Source organism: Panthera tigris, chromosome B1 (assembly GCF_018350195.1).
Source record: "Panthera tigris isolate Pti1 chromosome B1, P.tigris_Pti1_mat1.1, whole genome shotgun sequence".
Classification (NCBI taxonomy): domain Eukaryota; kingdom Metazoa; phylum Chordata; class Mammalia; order Carnivora; family Felidae; genus Panthera; species Panthera tigris.
In genome coordinates this window covers 14,703,569-14,722,833 of record NC_056663.1, presented here as the reverse complement: position 1 = coordinate 14,722,833, position 19,265 = coordinate 14,703,569, and the positions used below count along the sequence as shown (strand labels likewise).

Here is a 19,265-nt window from a genome sequence, read left to right as displayed (position 1 = left end):
GAATGATCCCCAGGGGACTCCCTGAGGTAAGGAAGGGAGCACTCCTGCCTTCAGTTTTGTTGCTGTGCGTTTTATGCATGTATGTGCGTGCGTATGTGTGCCTGTGCGTGCGTATATGTACGTGTGTGCTTGTGTAAGTTAGGCCTCTGACATCTGAGGCAGGAACGGAAGGAATGAAAGCAGAGGTGCTGCTCTTTTATACGTCATGTCATCTTTAGTACCGACAGAGGATGTTCAGTTTTAGAAAACGAATAATGGCTCGACGTGGCTAAATGCTTACGAGACACTAGCTTTACAAACAGAAGCAGAAGACAAGGACGTCATGCAATTAGAAGACTGGAATCCACTTTTCAAAGGAAGAAAAATATTCATCCAGCTTCGAAGGAGGGAAGCGCCGTCCAACAGAACTTTCCGTGATGATGGAAATGCTCTGTGTCAGTGCTGTCCAACATGGCAGCCACCAGAACGCTGACCTCCTGAGCACTTCAAGGGGGGTTGGTGCAACTACTTTTTAAAGTAAATTAAATTATAATTAATTTTAATTTAAACCTTGACAGGGCACACGTGGCCAGTGGCTGTCATACTGGAACAGCACGGCGCTCAAGTTTAGTAAAGATGTGAAGGGATATACAGCGCGAGTAAGACTGTTCGCTAGGTGGGAAAAGGGTAACCCTTAGTCACTGTCCTCAGTGTGACAAGTAAAACGACTGTAGTTCTGACTCTCCCCGATAAAGGAGCTGGCTCTGAGGATCCCAGCCAACTTTTTTGGCAGTAGTCAAGCTACTAGAAGGTAGTACTTGGATTCAGAAAAAAGAGCATGGCAGTTCAAAAGGGCACGTTAGTTATGTTAAACCTTGCAAATGTTTATTGTTCTGGAACCTTTCCTTAGATGAAAGCACTACCCAGAGGAGGTTTACTGTGGAAGAAAATGAGAAGACTGAACCAGCAGGAGCTGGGACGGGGTGGGGTGTAGGGAGCCCCACAGGGAAAGGAATGGAGGAGATTAACTGGTGGACCCGAAATCCTGATTCCTCGAATCAATCCACTCTCACACCTCAAACAGGCTGTGTTTGCACACCTCTGTCTACGTTGATACACGCTCTCACGCTAATTAAGCTGCACTTCTGAGTTTGGGAACAGCAGACCTCAGAAGGTCAAACGGCTAAAAGGACATCAGAGGCCATCACTTCCCCAGTGCTCCCCACCCCTGTCATGAGATTTTTTTCCCCGCGAGGTGACCTCAGACATGACAGGGAGGAAGAGCAACAGACATAGCTTCAGAATGTGAATGGGCAGAGATGTGAAAAAAGCCACTGCTATTGGGGGGTGGGGAGGGCAGGGGGTGAACAGGAAACCTCTGTACTTTCCACTCAATTTTACTCTGAACTTAAAACTGCTCAAAAAAAAAAAATAATAATAATAAAGTCTCTTAAAAAGCTACTTTTTTGAAACACAGGAGATCTAGAATTATGAGATTTTTCTTTTATAGTTTAAAAGTATGGTGCTTAGGGCACGCCTGGATGGCTCAGTCGGTTAGGCGTCCAATTTCAGCTCAGGTCATGACCTCGCGGTTCATGGGTTTGAGCCCCGCATCGGGCTCTGTGCTGACAACTCAGAGCCTGGAGCCTGCTTTAGATTCTCCGTATGTCTCTCTCTCTCCAAAATAAATAAGCATTAAAAAAAAAGTTTTTTTTTTAATCAAAGTATGGTGCTTGGAAACATTAATGTTATTTTTTTGCAAATGTAAATAAGAAGCAGTGTAAGTCTGGAAAGATAAAAGCTGGGAAGATTATGAAGGCTACATTAACACAGAGTAATGTAAAATGTACCCAATCCCAGATTATATAAAGAAGGGACAGTTCCTCCAAACTTTTATATCTGAGTTACTGAGGAAACCACAACCACCTGGAGGGAAGCCTTAAGTTTAGGCATCGAGAACGGCTTCACTGGAGGTGAGCACTGTGCTAAATAAACCACCTGTGTGGCCCGATTCACTCCTTCCCACACTGACCACGACCATCCTACACATTCCTTTACTGCAGGAACCTGGAAATGGTACCAGTGTCAAAAAAATCAAAACATTAGACCAGACTACAGTTTCCAACACAGGACCATTTTCAGAAAAGACCCCAATCCAGTATTACATAGAGAGTCAGGAAAGCTCAAGGGTCATATTTAGAAAGTTAATCCATTTTGATTAAAAATTAGTTATAAACTAACCACAACTTAAAAATATGCTTTACTTATAAGCCAAAGGAAAAAACCTGTCTAAGGATACTGTAAAGGTAAATCATTTTTACCTGAGGGAATAAAAACCTTGGAAATTAGATTCTGTAAAATAATAGCAACTTTACAGAAATGAAAAGCAATACTGCCAAATTCATACGATACACGTCAAAACTATCAGTTAGTCATGGGGCGCCTGGGTGGCTCAGTCGGTTAAGCGCCCGACTTCGGCTCAGGTCATGATCTCACGGTCCGTGAGTTTGAGCCCCGCGTCGGGCTCTGTGCTGACAGCTCAGAGCCTGGAGCCTGTTTCAGATTCTGTGTCTCCCTCTCTCTCTGACCATCCCCTGTTCATGCTCTGTCTCTCTCTGTCTCAAAAATAAATAAACGTTAAAAAAAACCCCAAAAAACAAAAAACTATCAGTCTCAAAATATCGTTGAGAAGCTTACATGAAAAGCCACCTTTGGTTTGTGTTCAAGACAGGAGATTTAAAAGTCCTAAGACTTACCTTTACAAAAATACTGGTAGGTATAAAACGCCTGAGCAGCTGATGTGTGAAGTGAGGAAATCTAAGCAGGTTGACGTGGAGAGAAGGCAGTTGTTGGTATCCGGCCATTAGAGGATAGAAATTATATAACATTTCCTGTTCGGTGCCGGGGAGGATACGCAGTCGAATCTACATCATAACAAATGGTAGAGAAAGATAATCAGTATATACACTTACAGCATCTTCATGGTATCACCCCTTAGTTATTTAGAAACCACTGGACACCCACATCTTTCTGGTGAAATGTGCTCTCTCTCCTACTCCACTTTCCAGACAGATGCTACTAATAGGGCTGAATTCGGATGAGACTAAGACCACACACATAATAAATATGCAAAAAATACGTGCGTGATCATCTCAGCTTCTACAGTTTCTACCAAGATCTAAATGGCAACTTGTACCAGCTTAAAAAGGGGAACGCTAGATGGACTGACATTTTCTATGTCTTGACCATGTAGATTTTATAGTCACTTACGCCATGAGATAATTTGTAGGAAAGTATCTTTGTAAATACTATGTCAACAGAAGGCAAGCTAGTTGTTTCTGGTGTTTTCGGGATTTTATCTTTGCAGTGAGGTAAATACTATCGGGAAAAAAAGATGTTTGGAAAATTTTAGTGCTCCTTTAGAAAAGAACACAAAGGTAAGATTTTGGTATCGTGCATTATTTATTCGTAAGTCAGTACGTGAAAAGATCAGGACACTCAAGAAAAGCTTATGCATTTGCAAATGAGTACATATGTTATGTACGTGTCAAAGATAACGTGTGTGTACCAACATAGAACAGCTAATACGACATGTACTATATGTTATAAACTTAAATTAGTGTATGGACTTACACTCTACTTCGTATAGAATTCTATTTTTTTTTAATGTTTTTATTTCTTTTTGAGAGACAGAGAGAGACAGAGCACGAGCGGGGTAGGGGCAGAGAGAGGGAGACACAGAATCTGAAGCAGGCTCCAGGCTCTGAGCCTTCAGCACAGAGCCCGAGGCAGGGCTCGAACTCAAGGACCATGAGATCACGACCTGAGCCAAAGTCAGACGCTTAACCGACTGAGCCACCCAGGCACCCCAAGAATTATTTTACATTTCACAACAAACCTAGCACCCAGAATATGCACAGCAAAAATGACTAGTCAAGGGAGACACTTCTAAGTATTATGACATGTTTGTTCCTCTAATTATGCCCTTCTTAACAAAAAGTATTTACTGACTCTTGAGGGGCGTCTATTATCAACTTTGACAGAAAACAGTATTCTCATGGAAACTGGTTTTGCCTGAAAGTGTATGTTCCACTCAAAAAATGTGGAATCCACCTCTGATTTGAATGGGTGAATCAAAACACGTGAATAACTTATTTTTATGTGTAAATATAAAATTATGTCTAAATGCGCCAAAGATAAGTAAATTCTATGCAAGGTTAAAAATCTCTAAAAAATTTCACTGATAGTTCAGAAGAGAATCAGGCTTTTTTTTTAATTTTTTTTTTTTAATTTTAATTTTAATAGGACCCATGCCCAGTGTGGGCTTGAACTCATGACCCCAAGATTAAGTATCACATGCTTTACAAACTGAGCCTGCCAGGCGCCCCAGAGAATCAGGCTTTTGATATGGGTAGTCAGGTTTCTAGGCCTCAAGTTAAAAGACACACACAGACACACAGACACACACACAGTAGTAATAAAAGGGAAATCTAAAATTTTCAGAAAGTCTATTATACTCTGAGGATTTGTGCATTCTTGTTTTACAGAAAGAAATAACTTGTATGTATGATCTCTGTATGAAAAGGGTTGTCCACTTAATCCGCTGCTACACAAATTGTACTTAATATTTAAAGGTGACGAAAAATTTCCTATTATCAAAATAACAGGGACCATAATCAGCCTTATCAGTTCATTTGTAAAAACTAAGTATATAGCTCTCCATTTCCTGGCCACACCTCTGTGTCTACACAAGCAGCCCAATGCGATAGGCCCTATACCTGTTTAAGTCCAGAGAACATGAAGGCATCACTGGGCTCCACAGAAATCTCCACGTCTTGAACTAAGTTAGTCTTGTTCTGTAGGTGATACTTGACAGGTAAGGATTCTCTGACACGCCCAAACGATGGCAGATCTGCAGAGAAAGACGACACGTTTCTCTTGGTGAAAGAAAACGGTGTACCATTTATGAGTTTTTCTTGTAAATGAATCTCATTCTGTAGACATGAGGTTATTTAAATTAGTGCTAATACTGCACTCTTGCTAAAGAAGCACATTCTTGGACTGGACAACAGCCATGGGACTGTGATAAAACAGGCTAAACAGAATCAAGTCTCCTTCTAAAGCTGCATGACTTAGAAAGGGTCTTGGCTATCAGGAACTGAATTATACTTTAGGAATAATTTTTTGAATCTATAAAACATGTCCCTAACTATCCATCATGGTTCAAGAAGAATAACAGGCATCGTGTGCCTCTTGATGAGAGCACATACTATTAACTATGAAGTATTCTTGCCAAAAACTTGAACCTGAATCTGATCAAGACGACAGATGTAACCACCAACTTACAGGGACACTTAAAAATGATACAATGCAATCAGCAAAACCCAGACTGTGGGACGCTCTACAGGAAAACTAACTCCATTTCTTCAATAAATAGCAAGGAAGGGGGGGGGGGGGCGGTGAAGGAGGTGAGGGAGTGGGGAGGGAGTCTGCCCGCCCAGAGATTTCAAAAGTATGAGACATCCACCAGCTGCAGTGATGAGACCTTAAAACAATAAAGAACATTCAAAGTCAACTAGGGAAGCTGCGGCACTGGAATTTGGCAATTAATATTAAGGAATTATTGCTAATTTTTAAGGTGATGACAATAGAATTGGGATGATGTTTAGAAAAATAGCCACTAATACAGAAATACTGATAGACGAAATAATATCTGGGATTTGCTTTAAAATAAGGCAGGAGGAGGAGCTTGAGGTACAGATGAAACAAGACTGATCATAATCTACTTTTGTAAACGTTGGGCATTTTTTGTAATAAAAGTAGTTTTAAATCTTAGAAGCTAAAATAAGTATTCTCACTGGATTCTTTTTACCAAGTACAAGTTGGTGCCGTTACCTGCATTCACATGGAGGGGAATGTTTTCTACGATCACGTGCGGCAGAGTGATGGCAGTACTGATGACAGGGACGTTTCCCATGGCGGAGGTCCTGTGACAGAAAAGGGAATCTTTCAAATCTGCATTTTACGTGAAACGTGGAATCAAAAACAGGACACGTGTATACTCACCAACTTGTTTCAAAGGAAACAGAAAGGGCTTAGACATCTCCTAAAACTTTATTCCTGGAAGGAGTTTAGTGAAGAAAAGGCTTTTAGAATCCCATTTGGGTTCTGAATGTTTCCAGCGAATCGGTGGTATAACCCAAGGCTGCCGTTTGGTCCAGGGGCCAGAATGTGAATCAGCCATACCATGAAACCCACCATTTGACACAGGGCGTGGTAGCAGAGCGCTCAGCGTGGGTGGGAGCGCGCGGACTGACCTTGTGACACAGACCTTCTCCCCCTGTGGCCGGTTCGAGGCCGAGCACCAGACCACTTTCAAGTGTACCGTCTTAGCTACACCCAAAGTACAGAGTCGAAACCAAAGAACAAAAAGTATTTTACCACCAATAAAAACGCAGCATTCTGACATCACGGAGAGAAAGTGAGTAACATTAGGAAACTGTCAAATATCTTCCCCTGTGTCACAGTTAGGACGGGAACCACAGGGCGGCTGGCTGACTCCCGAGAACTGGCCTTGGGGAGAGTCGGGATCAAGATGTGGAACAGCTGACACTGGGTGCAAATTATTACACCACAAAAGCCCCAGGCGAAAACATCTAACCCCTCTTCATTAGTAGGTCTTTAGGGTATTACAGTTACGTGATGGGATGATTAAGCAGTGCCTTCAAATTCCAATTTTAATTCCTGTAAACATAAATTAAACTAAACTTCGATGTGGTAAATTCAGAAGTGGGAGAAAGAAAGATCTTAGCTTTTTAAAAAAAAATAAGTCCATGATTTTTCCTTTCTCATTTTTCATGTCTCATTCGCAGTTTTTAAATTTATGAAAAAATTGAGCCAAGAAACTCACACATGAAATATCACATATCTACCTCCCAGCCTAAGAAAACATCACAGTATAGTTGAACCTCCCCACGTGCCCCTTCCTGCTTGCACCTGTGCCCTAGAAGTACCGACTTGGGAGTCATCATTGCTACGTATTTCTTTATACTTTTCCAAATTATGAAGGTAGCCCTAAGAAATGTGCAGTGTTTTACATGTTTCCCAATATTACATACATGCAATTTGTTCATATTTTCAACATTTGCAGTTGCTTTGTTCCCTTAATACTAATGGTTAACAGGAGCAGCTCTGGTTCATCGATTCTCACTGATACATAGCATTCCGTTCTATGACCATGCCATAGTTTGTCCATTTTCCTGTTGATGGATATTTAGTTTGTAACTTTTTACTACTATAATCAGAGGTGCTATGAACATTCTTTCATATATCTTTGTGTACTTGTTTGAGACCTTTTCTATGAGGGATATAGATATCTTCAGTTTCACCTAGCCCTGCTCAATGGATTTCCAAAGTAACTGTTCTATTTTATACTCTACCTTTTTTGACAAATTTTGCATCGTTAACCCCTTTTATTTTTCCAAATTAGTGGGAGCACATTTGAATCTCAGATTCCTAGTAAGGTTGACTTTCTCTCCCTATGTTTCCTGGCCATCTGGCCTCTTCTGTTTCTCTTAACGCCGCATACTCAAGATTTTGCTCAACTTTCTGTTAGGAGACTTGGTTTTCTTATGATTCGTATAAGTTCTTGAAATGAATTCTAATGCTTTCTCAGTTTTCCATGTTGTAAATAGCTTTTCCCAATTTGTATTTTTATAGGTATTTTTTAATGAACTAAGAAACTTAATTTTAACAAATCAAATTCATCAAGTTTAGAGACTTACACTTTTTATGTCTTATTTAAAGAAACTCTTCCCTATTCCAAAGTCATAAAACAATTCTCTTATTTTCTACTAAAAGTAGTAACGTTTTGCTTTTCACAATTAGAATTTTAATATGCCTGGAATTAATTTTTATACACAGTGTAGAGATATGAGGATACCCAATTGTTTACCACCAATTACCAGATCTCCACTGATTTGCAATGCTACCTCCCTAAAACATAATTTTCATATGTGTGGATATATTTCTAGACTCTCTCTTCTGTTCCACTGGCCTATTCACATATTCCCATTCCAATACCACAGCAATGACTGCTGTAGCTTTACCTTAAGTCTGGGAATTTAGAAGAGCCAAGTACCCTTGTTTATCAGTTTTTCTTCTGAAGTATCTCGACTATTTCTGAGTTTTTGCCTTTCCATATAAGCTTTAAAATCAACAGTGTCAAGCTCCACAAAAACAAACTAAAACAAGCTATTGAGATCCTGAAGCAAACTGCAGTGACTTACAGAACAAACAATATCAGATCTTATCCAAATCCTACCCAAGACAATTTTGTGTATGTCCCATGTAGGGACTTCCTTTAATGTTTTAAAGTTTTATAATTTTCTCCATAATGGCAACACTCATTTTCTATTTGATATATTCTTACTTACCTTATAATTCTTGTTATCATCTAAATGATACCTGTTTTACAAGTATATTGCCTGGAGGTTTATTACCGATATATAGAAAGCCAACTGATTTTTGTATATTGATGTTATATCCAGCAACCTTGCTGGAACTCCTATAATGGAAATAATTTGTTGATTCCCTTGGGTTTTCTATGTAGACAATCCTATTGACTGCAAATAAGAACAGTTTCTCTTAATGTTTTTAACGGTCCTGTCATGAGAATTCGCTTGGTTAAAATTTCATCAGTATACAGGTCACAAATTGTGACAAATACAAATAAAAGTTTAATTATCCTTTTTAATCTTTGTGTTCTAGACAAACATTTAGTGATAGCATGTGACTTCTAGTCTTCTCTCCAGGACTGACAGAAGCTTTCAAATATTAAATGACAATGACAAATAATAAAGGCAGTAGAATAGGACAGAGAAGGAATAAGAGATAGGGCTGATTCACCTCTTCCAGGAGATAATATAATGACCAGTTGCTACTCCACCTTCAACATTTCCAACAGATGGGCACCGAAGACAAAAGCATTCACTAGCGCTCTCTCCAGTCTGTAAGACAACTATAAGGAATAATCTTTATAATCCTATGCAACGATTTCCTCTATGAAAGGAGAGTTTTACCTTTAAGTAATATAACAAAAAAAGAATATCAGTTATACATTATTTGTAGAGACTTAAAAACTAAGGCTCAGAGATGTTAAATGACTTTTTCAAGGTCACAAAGTCCCTATCCAGTGTTTTTTCTAATATATCAATATTCCATTATAATAAAACTCAGCAAAGCAGCTGTAGGTCTGTGACAAGATCCTATAGGAACTAATGACAGGGCAAAGTCTGGAGCTGGAATAATACCATTTGGTGATTATTTTTCTTTCTACAAATTATTTCATGTCTCTAAAGGAAACATTTCACAGTAGGGAAAAAGAAATTTTTAGTTAACCTTTTAGGTACTCAAAATGTCATTCCAGGCAACTCTGGCTTTCTGTGACAAACACATATTAGCGATACCATCAAATGGAAATACATTACATGTTGCCTCATTATTGCCTAATGTGGTGACTTACCTCTCATACAAGGCTGCTTTCCTCTTGCCAACTGTAGCCTAAACTCCTGACGCCAAGATAAAGGTTCGCCTGAACCAAGCCCTCCCTGCCATCAGCACCTCCCAGCCTGCAGTGCCTTCGATGCAAGCTGGCAACAGTGCCCATCTGAGGCTGACCTGGGCAAATCTGTGGGTGAAACTTTCAAACAGTAATAACAAGGTCTCTAAACATTAACTAATTGTTTTCATGGTTCTCTAATGAAGAAGGTTGTGATAAATTACTAGTTACGATTGTGAGCAGATACTAGAAGTCAAAGGGGAAAATGCTGGGCCAATCTCTAACCACTTTTAAGTAATTTTTAAGGACTAGGAAATGATACTGTAGCCCAGTTAGTAAAACATACACCAATTTAAACCTCTTAAGATACCTTTTTTTTTTTTTTTAATTCAGGATCCTTGCCCCGTTTTCTTTTCATTTTTTTTAAAGTTTATTTGAGAGAGAGAGAGAGATAGAGAGAGAACGGGGAAAAGGCAGAGAAAGAGAGAAGAGAGAATCCTAAGCAGTCTCCATGCTGTCAACACAGAGCCCAACATGGGGCTTGATCCTGCGAACCGAGAGATCAAGACCTGAGCCAAAGCCAAGAGTCAGATGCTTAACTGACTGAGCCACTCAGGCGCCCCAAGATACCTTTTTTAAAAACCTAGGACATTCATATTGCTTCTCCCCAGCTCAAGCCTTCCTTAATTCTAAGAAGTTAACAAAAATGATCACAACGTTTATTAACAATTAACATTGGGGTCAACTTTATGACCTAGGAAAGTTGTTATCTTTAATGTGTCAAATACAAAGTTTGTAATGCATTAGTGCTGGTGTCCTTGGAGGTGGCAGAAAGAATAAAGCCATGCCACCCCCTCCCCAAAGATATCCACATCATAATTCCCAGAACTGTGAATGTGGTACCTTACACGGCAGAAAGGATTTTACAGATGTGATTAAGATAAGGATCTTAAAATAGGAAGATTATACTGGATTATCCAATTGGGCCCAATGTAACCACAAGGGTTCTGAGGGAAAGTGGTAGGTAGGAGGAAATCTGAGGAAAAACATGTGACAATGGAAGCAGAGGTCAGAAGAAGAAACATCTGAAGATGCTACACTGCTGGTTTGGAAGATGGAGGAAGGAACCATGAGCCAAGGAATCCAGATGGCCTCTGAACGCTGAAAAGGGCAGGAAAAGGGTGTTCCCCAGAGCTAGAAGGGATGCATCACCAACACTTTGATTTTAGGACTTCTGACCTCTAGAACGTTAGGATAATAAATCTGTGTTGTTTTAAGCACTAACTTTGTGATAATGTGTTACAGCAGCAATAGGAAACGAGTAATGGGAAATTCAAGGTAGGTATTTATTCATTCATTTAACAAACATTTATTAAGCAACTACTATGCAGCTGAGGCTGCCAATACAAAAAGGGGTAAGTCATGGCTCCTGCTCTAAAGGAGCACATAGTGTAGCAGGGGAGCCATAAGAGTAAGTAAACTATTACAATATAAGTGGATAAGTGTCATAACAGATGTAAAGAAACTCTGGGAGCAAAGAAAGAAGATTACCTAGTCCCGCTTAGGAAGATCAAAAAGTCAAAGCCTACATGAGACCGAAAGAGCAAACAAGAGTTGAACAGGTGGAAAGAGAAAGGAAAGGGTTTTGGACAGATGTACTAACATGTTCAAAACCAGATGGAGGTAGTGTTTGCTGAATGTACAAATGCGGGCTTGGTCAAAGTCTGGGAAAGAGGAAGGGGAAGTAGGGAGCCTGGTACAGAAGAAGCTAGAAAGGGAAGCTTCCCAGGGAAAGGTCTGGTAGGTCGTGAGGTTTTCTAAGAAGGAAAAACAAGTTCAAAATTGCTTTTTGCGAAATCAATCTCTGGCAGCAATATGAAAGGCAGACTAGGGGAGAGAATGGCAAAGAGGAAAGCGGTTAAGAAGGTGTTTCTGAAGGCCAGATGAGAGACGGTGAGAATGGACAGAAGCTGGATTCCAGAGACGTGCAGAGGGGAGAACGTGGCGCCAGGATGGATGCGCACGTAAGAGGGAGTCTGGTCTGTTTCTGTGGTTTCTACCTGGGGCCAAGTATACACTGACTCCTCTCTCTGGACTGGGGACTGCGGGGAGCCTGAGGTTGCATGGCAGGTGAAGACTTGTAGAAAAAGTAAAAGGAGCCAAAGTCAGGATCTTGGAAGCGACCCACATTTAAGGAGTAAGAAAAGGAATCAGCAAAGAACGGACAGATAGCCAGCTCGTGATGAGCTGTGAGGAGACAAACACCGGGCTGAGATACTTCATACAGACTACCTCATACACGCTATTTCATGTGTGTTATCTTCTTTGACTCTGACAAGTGATGAAACAAAGTGAACCATCCAGCGTAACATAAGAGCAGGCAGAAGGTCGGAGAATGGAATCTAGCTCAGCGTGACTCCACAGCTCGTGATCATTCCACGTTAGCCAGGGAGGAGAAAAGGAAGAAGTGTGGACAGAGAAACAAAGCAGAACCACAGACAGTGATTTCCAAAACCATGAGAGAAAACCAAGTTTCAAAAGATAAAAACAAAACTTACCAAGGCATTCTGAAAGCAAAATTGTTTTCTAGTATTATTACTTTACAGGATGTAGGACCTATTTGTAGCATGTAAATAAAGAGGTTTTTTAATCTATTTTATCTTTCCTCCTTTATGATGACTTTCCTAAAATGCACAGAAGTGACTATGAAGACTATGTCTCTTGTAGAGACAAACTCTTCTTGGCGTTTTCTTGAGAACCTAGCATGGGGCCAGATAGTGAACTTGATAAATACCTGTTGATTATTTATTGGTAGATACTGAAATTTATTCACAGGCCGGATACAAAAAAAATACTGGAATTCTGAAACTACTCATCTAATTTTAATCTGTATTGCAAATCAACTATATGACTTATGACACTGAACTCAAGTAGTAGATAGATAAACAGATACAGCAAATAAATGACTCATTTATATTTGATTTTAATCATGGGGGTGAGGGGCGCCTGGGTGGCTCAGTCAGTCAAGCGTCCAACTCTTGGTTTCAGCTCAGGTCTTGATCTCACAGTTTGTAAGATTGAGCCCCACACTGGGCTCTATGCTGACAGCACAGAGTCTGGTTGGGATTCTCTCTCTCTCCCTCTCCCTCTGCCCCTCCTGCGAGCATGTGCTCTCTCTCTCAAAATAAATAAACAAACTTAAAAAAAATACATCGTGATTTTTTTCGTACAATCTTTATCCTTATCATAGAGCTGAGCACAATTTTGCTTGGGTTAACATTCAAACTAATGTTTTTTATTTTTCTCTAACAGCTCAAGAAGCATATAAGCCCAAGGTATAATGCACCAGAAAAGTAATATCCTGGGTTTAAATCTCTTCTCTAAACTATTTTAGTTGATTTAGAAAACTTACTGTCTATGTTTCTATATTTTCCCAACTTTCTTTAATAACCATCTTTCACCATTTCAAATTATAAGAGATGGTAAACATTAATTAAAAATCAATAAGAAAAAACAATCTATGAAAAATCCAAATATGAAAAAATGCTATTTTATTTTCAAGTACATTTTTCTGAGTAACTTCCTTATAGTAGCAAAACTCTTATCTTTTAAAATAAGGTATACTCAAGCAAGTGGTAACTGATACTAATTCTACTTTAATTCTAAATGTATTTACTTTTCTATCAGTCTCAAGTGCCCTCCATTAGCAAAAAGCTAACTCTTACACTGCTAGCCTACACACACACACACACACACACACCCTGGTCTTCTACTTAAGTGGGATGGTCCACATTCTCACCTTTGTCCACTTGGGACTCTAGCTGATCGACTGGGGTCATAGAAGGAGCAAGTTGTAGCTCGCTGGATACAATAGTGAGGGCCCAAGGTGAGGCACTTAAGAGGTCCGTCATCAATAGAAAGGGGATGTCCGCATAGACCCTTTCCAGGTGCTCAAACTGTCACAAATGAAGACAAAAGATCTGTCTGGAACTACAATAATTCATTTTACTTTTTCTGTTAATTTCTATAATTGAAGTGATTTCCAAAATGCTTCATAGGAACATACCTTTGTAGAGACAAATTTAACCGCGACATCAAATGGAAAGACAGTTTCTATAGTTACAGTTTCATCCTGTAAGAATTTAAAGGGCACATTCAATGGCTTTTCTAAACTTAAAAATAGTTTTAAAAATAGAAGACATGCAAAACACAATCTGTAACTGATCAAGAAATAATCCCAATTTATATATTAAGAAGCTAGAAGCTTTCCCTCAGATAATATTTATAAAAACCTATAGAGAGAAACCAGACTACAATTTCTAATAAATTATCTTATGGCTTTAAAACAGCTAACACTGCAAAGTGCTTTCTAACATGTTATTTATCTCAGGATCTAGTAAAAGTGGGCAGGACAGGCAATGTCACTATTTTAGAGAGGACGAAGCAGAAGTTAAGGAAGTTTCAATGCTTGGCCTTGGGCCGCAAAGCTAGTGGTGCCAAGCCTAGAATCTGGGTTTTCTTTTTGTCTAAGTTCTTTACTTCACCTCAAGTCAAGACGACTAATAATAATGATAATGACAATAATAATATAACAGCGCTACAATCGCTATATAAGTAATGCATTATATAATGTTTGTAATAACTCAAGGAAACAGATGCCATTATACTCGCTATTTTAAGATGAAGTAGTCCCACATAGCTAGTAAGTGACAAAGGCAGAAACAGACCCGGATCTGACCGTAAGGGTCTGTACTCTTAACCTACACGCTACATCCCTCCCTCAGTCTATTCAAGAAGCAATGGGCTTACTATGTCTTTGGAAACAAACCACCCACCCTGTTAGTGAGAACCCTTTTTTAAACATCACGTTGATTTAAAAACTCAAGCTGTGATAATGCCAGGTGGATGTGGGTTTTAATCCTGGAGGACACATTCCTATTAGCTATGCAGACCTTGGGGTTAGTGAGGTAACCTTGAGGAAGAACCATGGTTTCTGAGTCTCAGTTTCATAATCCTCGTGGGGCTGTTGACAATGAAGTGAGATGACATATATAAAGCACTAGTGAAATGCCTAAACCATGTTCATTATTATCACATACTTCAAATGACTTCCTCTCAACACCATCAAGCTAACTTTTTAAGAAAGTGTAATAAGCAGGATATTAGTGGTAGAAAACGCCTGCATTGGGTCTGCGAATCTAAAGCAGGGCCTCAGAATTTCCCCACAGAAAAGATCTAAGGAAATGAAGAAACAACTCAATGACTAGATCAGATGTGGCCTACTTTAAATTTCCACACATGCAGGTAACAATGAGATTCAATCCAGTGAAGGGAAAATAATTTCCATTTTAATTTCCAAAAATGTCTTACAAGTAACACTGGGACCTGTAAGATAGATATTCCATGAGAAAAGTGCTTCTGTGTACGATAATCTTGAAAGATAATCACCACAGCCTTTTGTGAAATTCTCAACACACATTAGCAAATTCAATGCTGTGCTAAGTCTTAAAGTCAAAGTATCCATTTAATACCTCTTAACCCATATTTTCCAAACATATTTGACCGACTCATTCTTTTTTGTGTAACATCTATTTCTATCCCTCAGAATTAGTATCCCTCCCTAAAATAACTAAAAGACAACCTACTAAACAGGAGAAAATGTTTGCAAATGACCTAGCCAATAAAGGGTTAGTATCCAAGATATATAAAGAGCTTATACAACCCAACACCAAAAAAACCAAATAACCCAATTTAAAAATGGGCAAAAGACATGGACAGAAATTCTCCAAAGGAGACAGACATACAGATGGTCAAAAGACACAGAAATGATGCCCGACATCACTCATCATCAGGGAAATGCAAATCAAAACCACAATGAGATATCATCTCACATCTGTCAGAATGGCTAAAATCAAAACTCAAGAAACAAGTACTGGCAAGGATGTAGCGAAAACGAAACCCTTGTAGACTGTGGGTGGGAATACAAACTGGCGTTGCCCCTGTGGAAAACAGTCTGCAGGTTCCTCAAGAAATTAAAAATGGAATTACCATATGACATAGTAATTCCATTACTGAATATTCATTTACTCAAAGAATATGAAAACACTAATTCAAAAGGATATATGCATCCCTGTGTTCACTGCAGCATTATTTACAATAACCAAATTGTAGCAGCCCAAATGTCCATCAACAGATAAATGGATAAAAAAGACAGGGTATATATATACCGTGAAATATTATTCAGCTATAAAAAAGAATGAAAACTTGCCATTTGCAATCACATGGATGGAGCTAGACATCACAATGCTAAGCGAAATAAGTCAGAGAAAGACAAATACCATATGACTTCACTCACATGTGGGATTTAAGCAACAAAACAAAGGAACAAAGGGAAAAAAGACAAACAAAGAAATAGGCTCTTAACTGCAGAGAACGAACTGGTGGCTACCGGACGGGAGGTGGGCGTGGGGGGGATGGGTGAAGTAGATGGAAGGGATCAAAAAAAAAAGTGGCATGCACCTCAAAAATATCGTGTCTTGAGGCAAAGAGAGCATTACACACTGTTGTGGCTTGATTCCAGGATAGTTACTACATAGCAAACAATCATTTTAAAAAGATATGTTCCAAGTCTACTAGAAGCTTCATTATCAGAAGTCCTTTCCAAGGCATTGGACTCCAAAGCTGTATAGAACTTGAATGTTCTTATTTTGTAGATAAGGAAACTCAGGTCAAACGGTTACATGGCTAGGCTGAGTGGACACGTTAGGAGGCCATGCTGAGATTGGCACCCCCCCTCCTAGTTCACCAGCCATGATCCACTGTAGTGCATCAGGCTACGTGAAATCTGATATATTGTATGCCTTCCTCCCTTCCACTTGGGAAATGTTCCTAACTCTTGTAGGATGAGTGTTGCCTCCTACTGACTCATACAACGGCAGACGGCCCAGACTCTGGGCAATGACCAAACTACAAATCCCCAGACTGATTGGCCTTCTCCTCTGCTGGCTGAGGAATCAATCCATTCCTGAGAACGGGCTGAAACAATACAGATAAGACTACGAGGACAGTCAGTATCATAATGTTCCATTACTAAAAGTGGGTACAAGCCATTATATACAATATGGTTAAATCTAAATAAAAACACGGTGCCCCCAGATCACTGTGAATAGAAAACCAACAGAAAACACTCCAAAAAGCTGACAGCAGTTGCCTCCAAGGCACTGACTATGACCATGCTATTTTCACCCTCTTCTATCTGCATGTAACTAGACACAATTTTCATAAGAATCTTTTTTAATAGAAAAAATATCTCATAAAGGGAGACCTTCCAGCCCCTCAAATCTTCAGCATATAATCAACTTACAGATTTTACCTAATGTGCGATTTTATAAAGAGACACACAGGTTTGGAATCTCAAAACTTTTTTGCATGAGATCCTAAACCTGCTGATTGTACAAAAAGCCATGGAGGCCCGTTTTCTAATGTTTGACCAGTGAATGCCATAGTACATCGTTTATAATAAATAAAAGTGATTAAAAAAAAAAAACCCAAGATGTTTAATTAAAATCTGTAATAGACTACAAGCACCTAAGCTGCTTATTTTACAGGTAAAAAAAAAAACATAAAATAGGGAACGCCCCACGTATGATGCTTCCTGAAGTAGCCATGAGAAGTAATACCTTGTGACACTTGCAAACAATTTCTTTGTCTTCAATAGTTGTATTGATCAGGTAAGAAACATACACGAGAAACATTCTTGAACCTACTGTTCCACAGCGAACATATAACATTTTTTCCAGCTGTAACAAAATAAAAGTATTTTAATTTAATAATTTAGAGATTTCTTCCTGGTATATACTCTAGGATAATGTTCCCACCTTTTGGAGTTTACTGTGCCAGCTGACCAAATTCTTGAACCCTGTTTACAGGCTGTTCTTGCCACAGTATATGTGGGACCAACCAGTACTATGCCACCTTTTTTATTATCATTCCCAACTGCCCAAGAACTGTGTTTCGTTTGGAAATAAAAGTTGCTTGAAAGCCTATTTCAAAAACTTAATGTTATTCAGTTATTTTATCAGGCAACTAATTCTCCATATCAGGGCCATTTGTTCTAAAACCCCTTGCATAAAACTGCTTACAACATCTTATGCATCTAAATATGTGTAAACATCTTACACATTTAAGTGTTAAAAACATGCATTAGCTAAATCCCATTTGTAGTCTCAGAATATGCCGTTACAATGTTCTCTAAAACTCACTACATATTTAAAACCTCAATCTAGTTGATTTCCTCCCCAGTCATAGGTGACCAAGTTCACCTGTTCCCCTGGATGTAAGTCTCCGATAGGAATGTCAGTGAGTAAAGCCGGATAGGACTCGTCGCATAGTTCTGTTCCATGAAGAGACACATGAGTTTTCTGAGTTAAATTGGCATCCTGTCCTGAAAGTGTTAATATCAGTGTTTTAAAATACGGAGCATTCAGACATTATCCTAACAATTACTACTGCATAGAGAGCACTCTTTCATGACCGTATTTTATTTTATATTTTATTTATTTATTTATTTTTAAACGTTTATTTATTTTTGAGACAGAGAGAGACAGATAATGAACGGGGGAGGGGCAGAGAGAGAGGGAGACACAGAATCCGAAACAGGCTCCAGGCTCTGAGCTCATGACCGTATTTTAAACAAACTTCCTGTGGTTGACACCACTGATACTTATTTTCTGTTGAACAAACACTGATCAAATGTGGAAAAGGAATGTTTACCAGGTTTTAAACCAGCGGTGAGCTTCACGTCTCTGATTTGGGTCTTTTCATGGGACTGAACAGTCACAACCAAACAATACATTTCATTCGTCAGGGCAGGAGGGTCATGCCGCAGATGCACGGAAATGTTTGGAACTCTGGAAATAATCCTTCGGTGGGGGGGGGGGGGGGGGGGGGGGGGGAGAAAAACCCAAAAGCTTAGCTAAGCAACCGATTAAAAAAAAAAAAAACAAGTTCTTCAAAGTATTTAAAAGAAGTAAGATGACCTTCCTCAATCTGCCTAGCAAGGTCGACTTACATCGTGCTGGCCTGAATGACTATGCTGTCCCAGTGAAGCTCATTGTCAGGGAGCTTGGGTCGTCTTTTGAAAGAACGCGAGGCCTGCAAGGCTTCTTGGGAGGAGGCAGCGTCCCCTCCTCCTCCCTGCCAATTTAAAACCACACATCTTCCCGACTCGTGGCCCAGAACTAGATCGACCGAAGTAATCTGAAAGACGGAGGGTTGTCAGAAATGCCACCTCATACTTGTCACCATCCCCTCTCGACGAGTTACACAGCAATTGCTGGTGTGTGGAGTTCATCGAGGGACTCCCCCCAGGGTGAAGTCAGAACACCTGCTGTACAGCTGTCCCTGACATCTGTTAGCTGTGACACTGACTAGGTTCCACCCGCTTCACCTTTAAACAGAGATAATAACCTGACATAACAAATGCTCAATTAGTGGTCGCTGAGTGAGATACATGAATATTTTCATGACCATTAGCACACATAACCGAATTCCTAATTCCACACATATTTTTTCCCCAAAGACACGTATAATACTATTAACTGAACAAATATTCCTTTCAACAAAATCCATTAACAAATGTACTCGAAACAATTATGATTTCCATCTGGTAGGCTTCCTGAGTATCTTATAAAAAATATGTAATTAGGGATTTAGTCAAAATCATAAA

The 19,265-nt window shown here is 39.4% G+C and overlaps 1 protein-coding gene across 3 annotated transcripts in view; it reads right to left on the bottom strand.

Annotated features, from left to right (window-relative positions):
• The window catches only part of TRAPPC11 (trafficking protein particle complex subunit 11), a 48,362-nt gene that overhangs the window by 2,308 nt on the left and 26,789 nt on the right, over positions 1-19,265 (bottom strand). For all 3 annotated transcript variants that reach the window (XM_042982942.1, XM_042982941.1, XM_042982943.1), the window contains exons 20-29: positions 18,609-18,796; positions 18,311-18,459; positions 17,860-17,981; positions 17,218-17,337; positions 13,605-13,670; positions 13,338-13,494; positions 8,887-8,998; positions 5,875-5,966; positions 4,758-4,891; positions 2,736-2,903 (exon numbers count right to left, since the gene is read on the bottom strand). In XM_042982942.1, the coding sequence (XP_042838876.1) occupies positions 2,736-2,903; positions 4,758-4,891; positions 5,875-5,966; positions 8,887-8,998; positions 13,338-13,494; positions 13,605-13,670; positions 17,218-17,337; positions 17,860-17,981; positions 18,311-18,459; positions 18,609-18,796 (1,308 nt within the window). The remainder of the gene's footprint in view (positions 1-2,735; positions 2,904-4,757; positions 4,892-5,874; positions 5,967-8,886; positions 8,999-13,337; positions 13,495-13,604; positions 13,671-17,217; positions 17,338-17,859; positions 17,982-18,310; positions 18,460-18,608; positions 18,797-19,265) is intronic.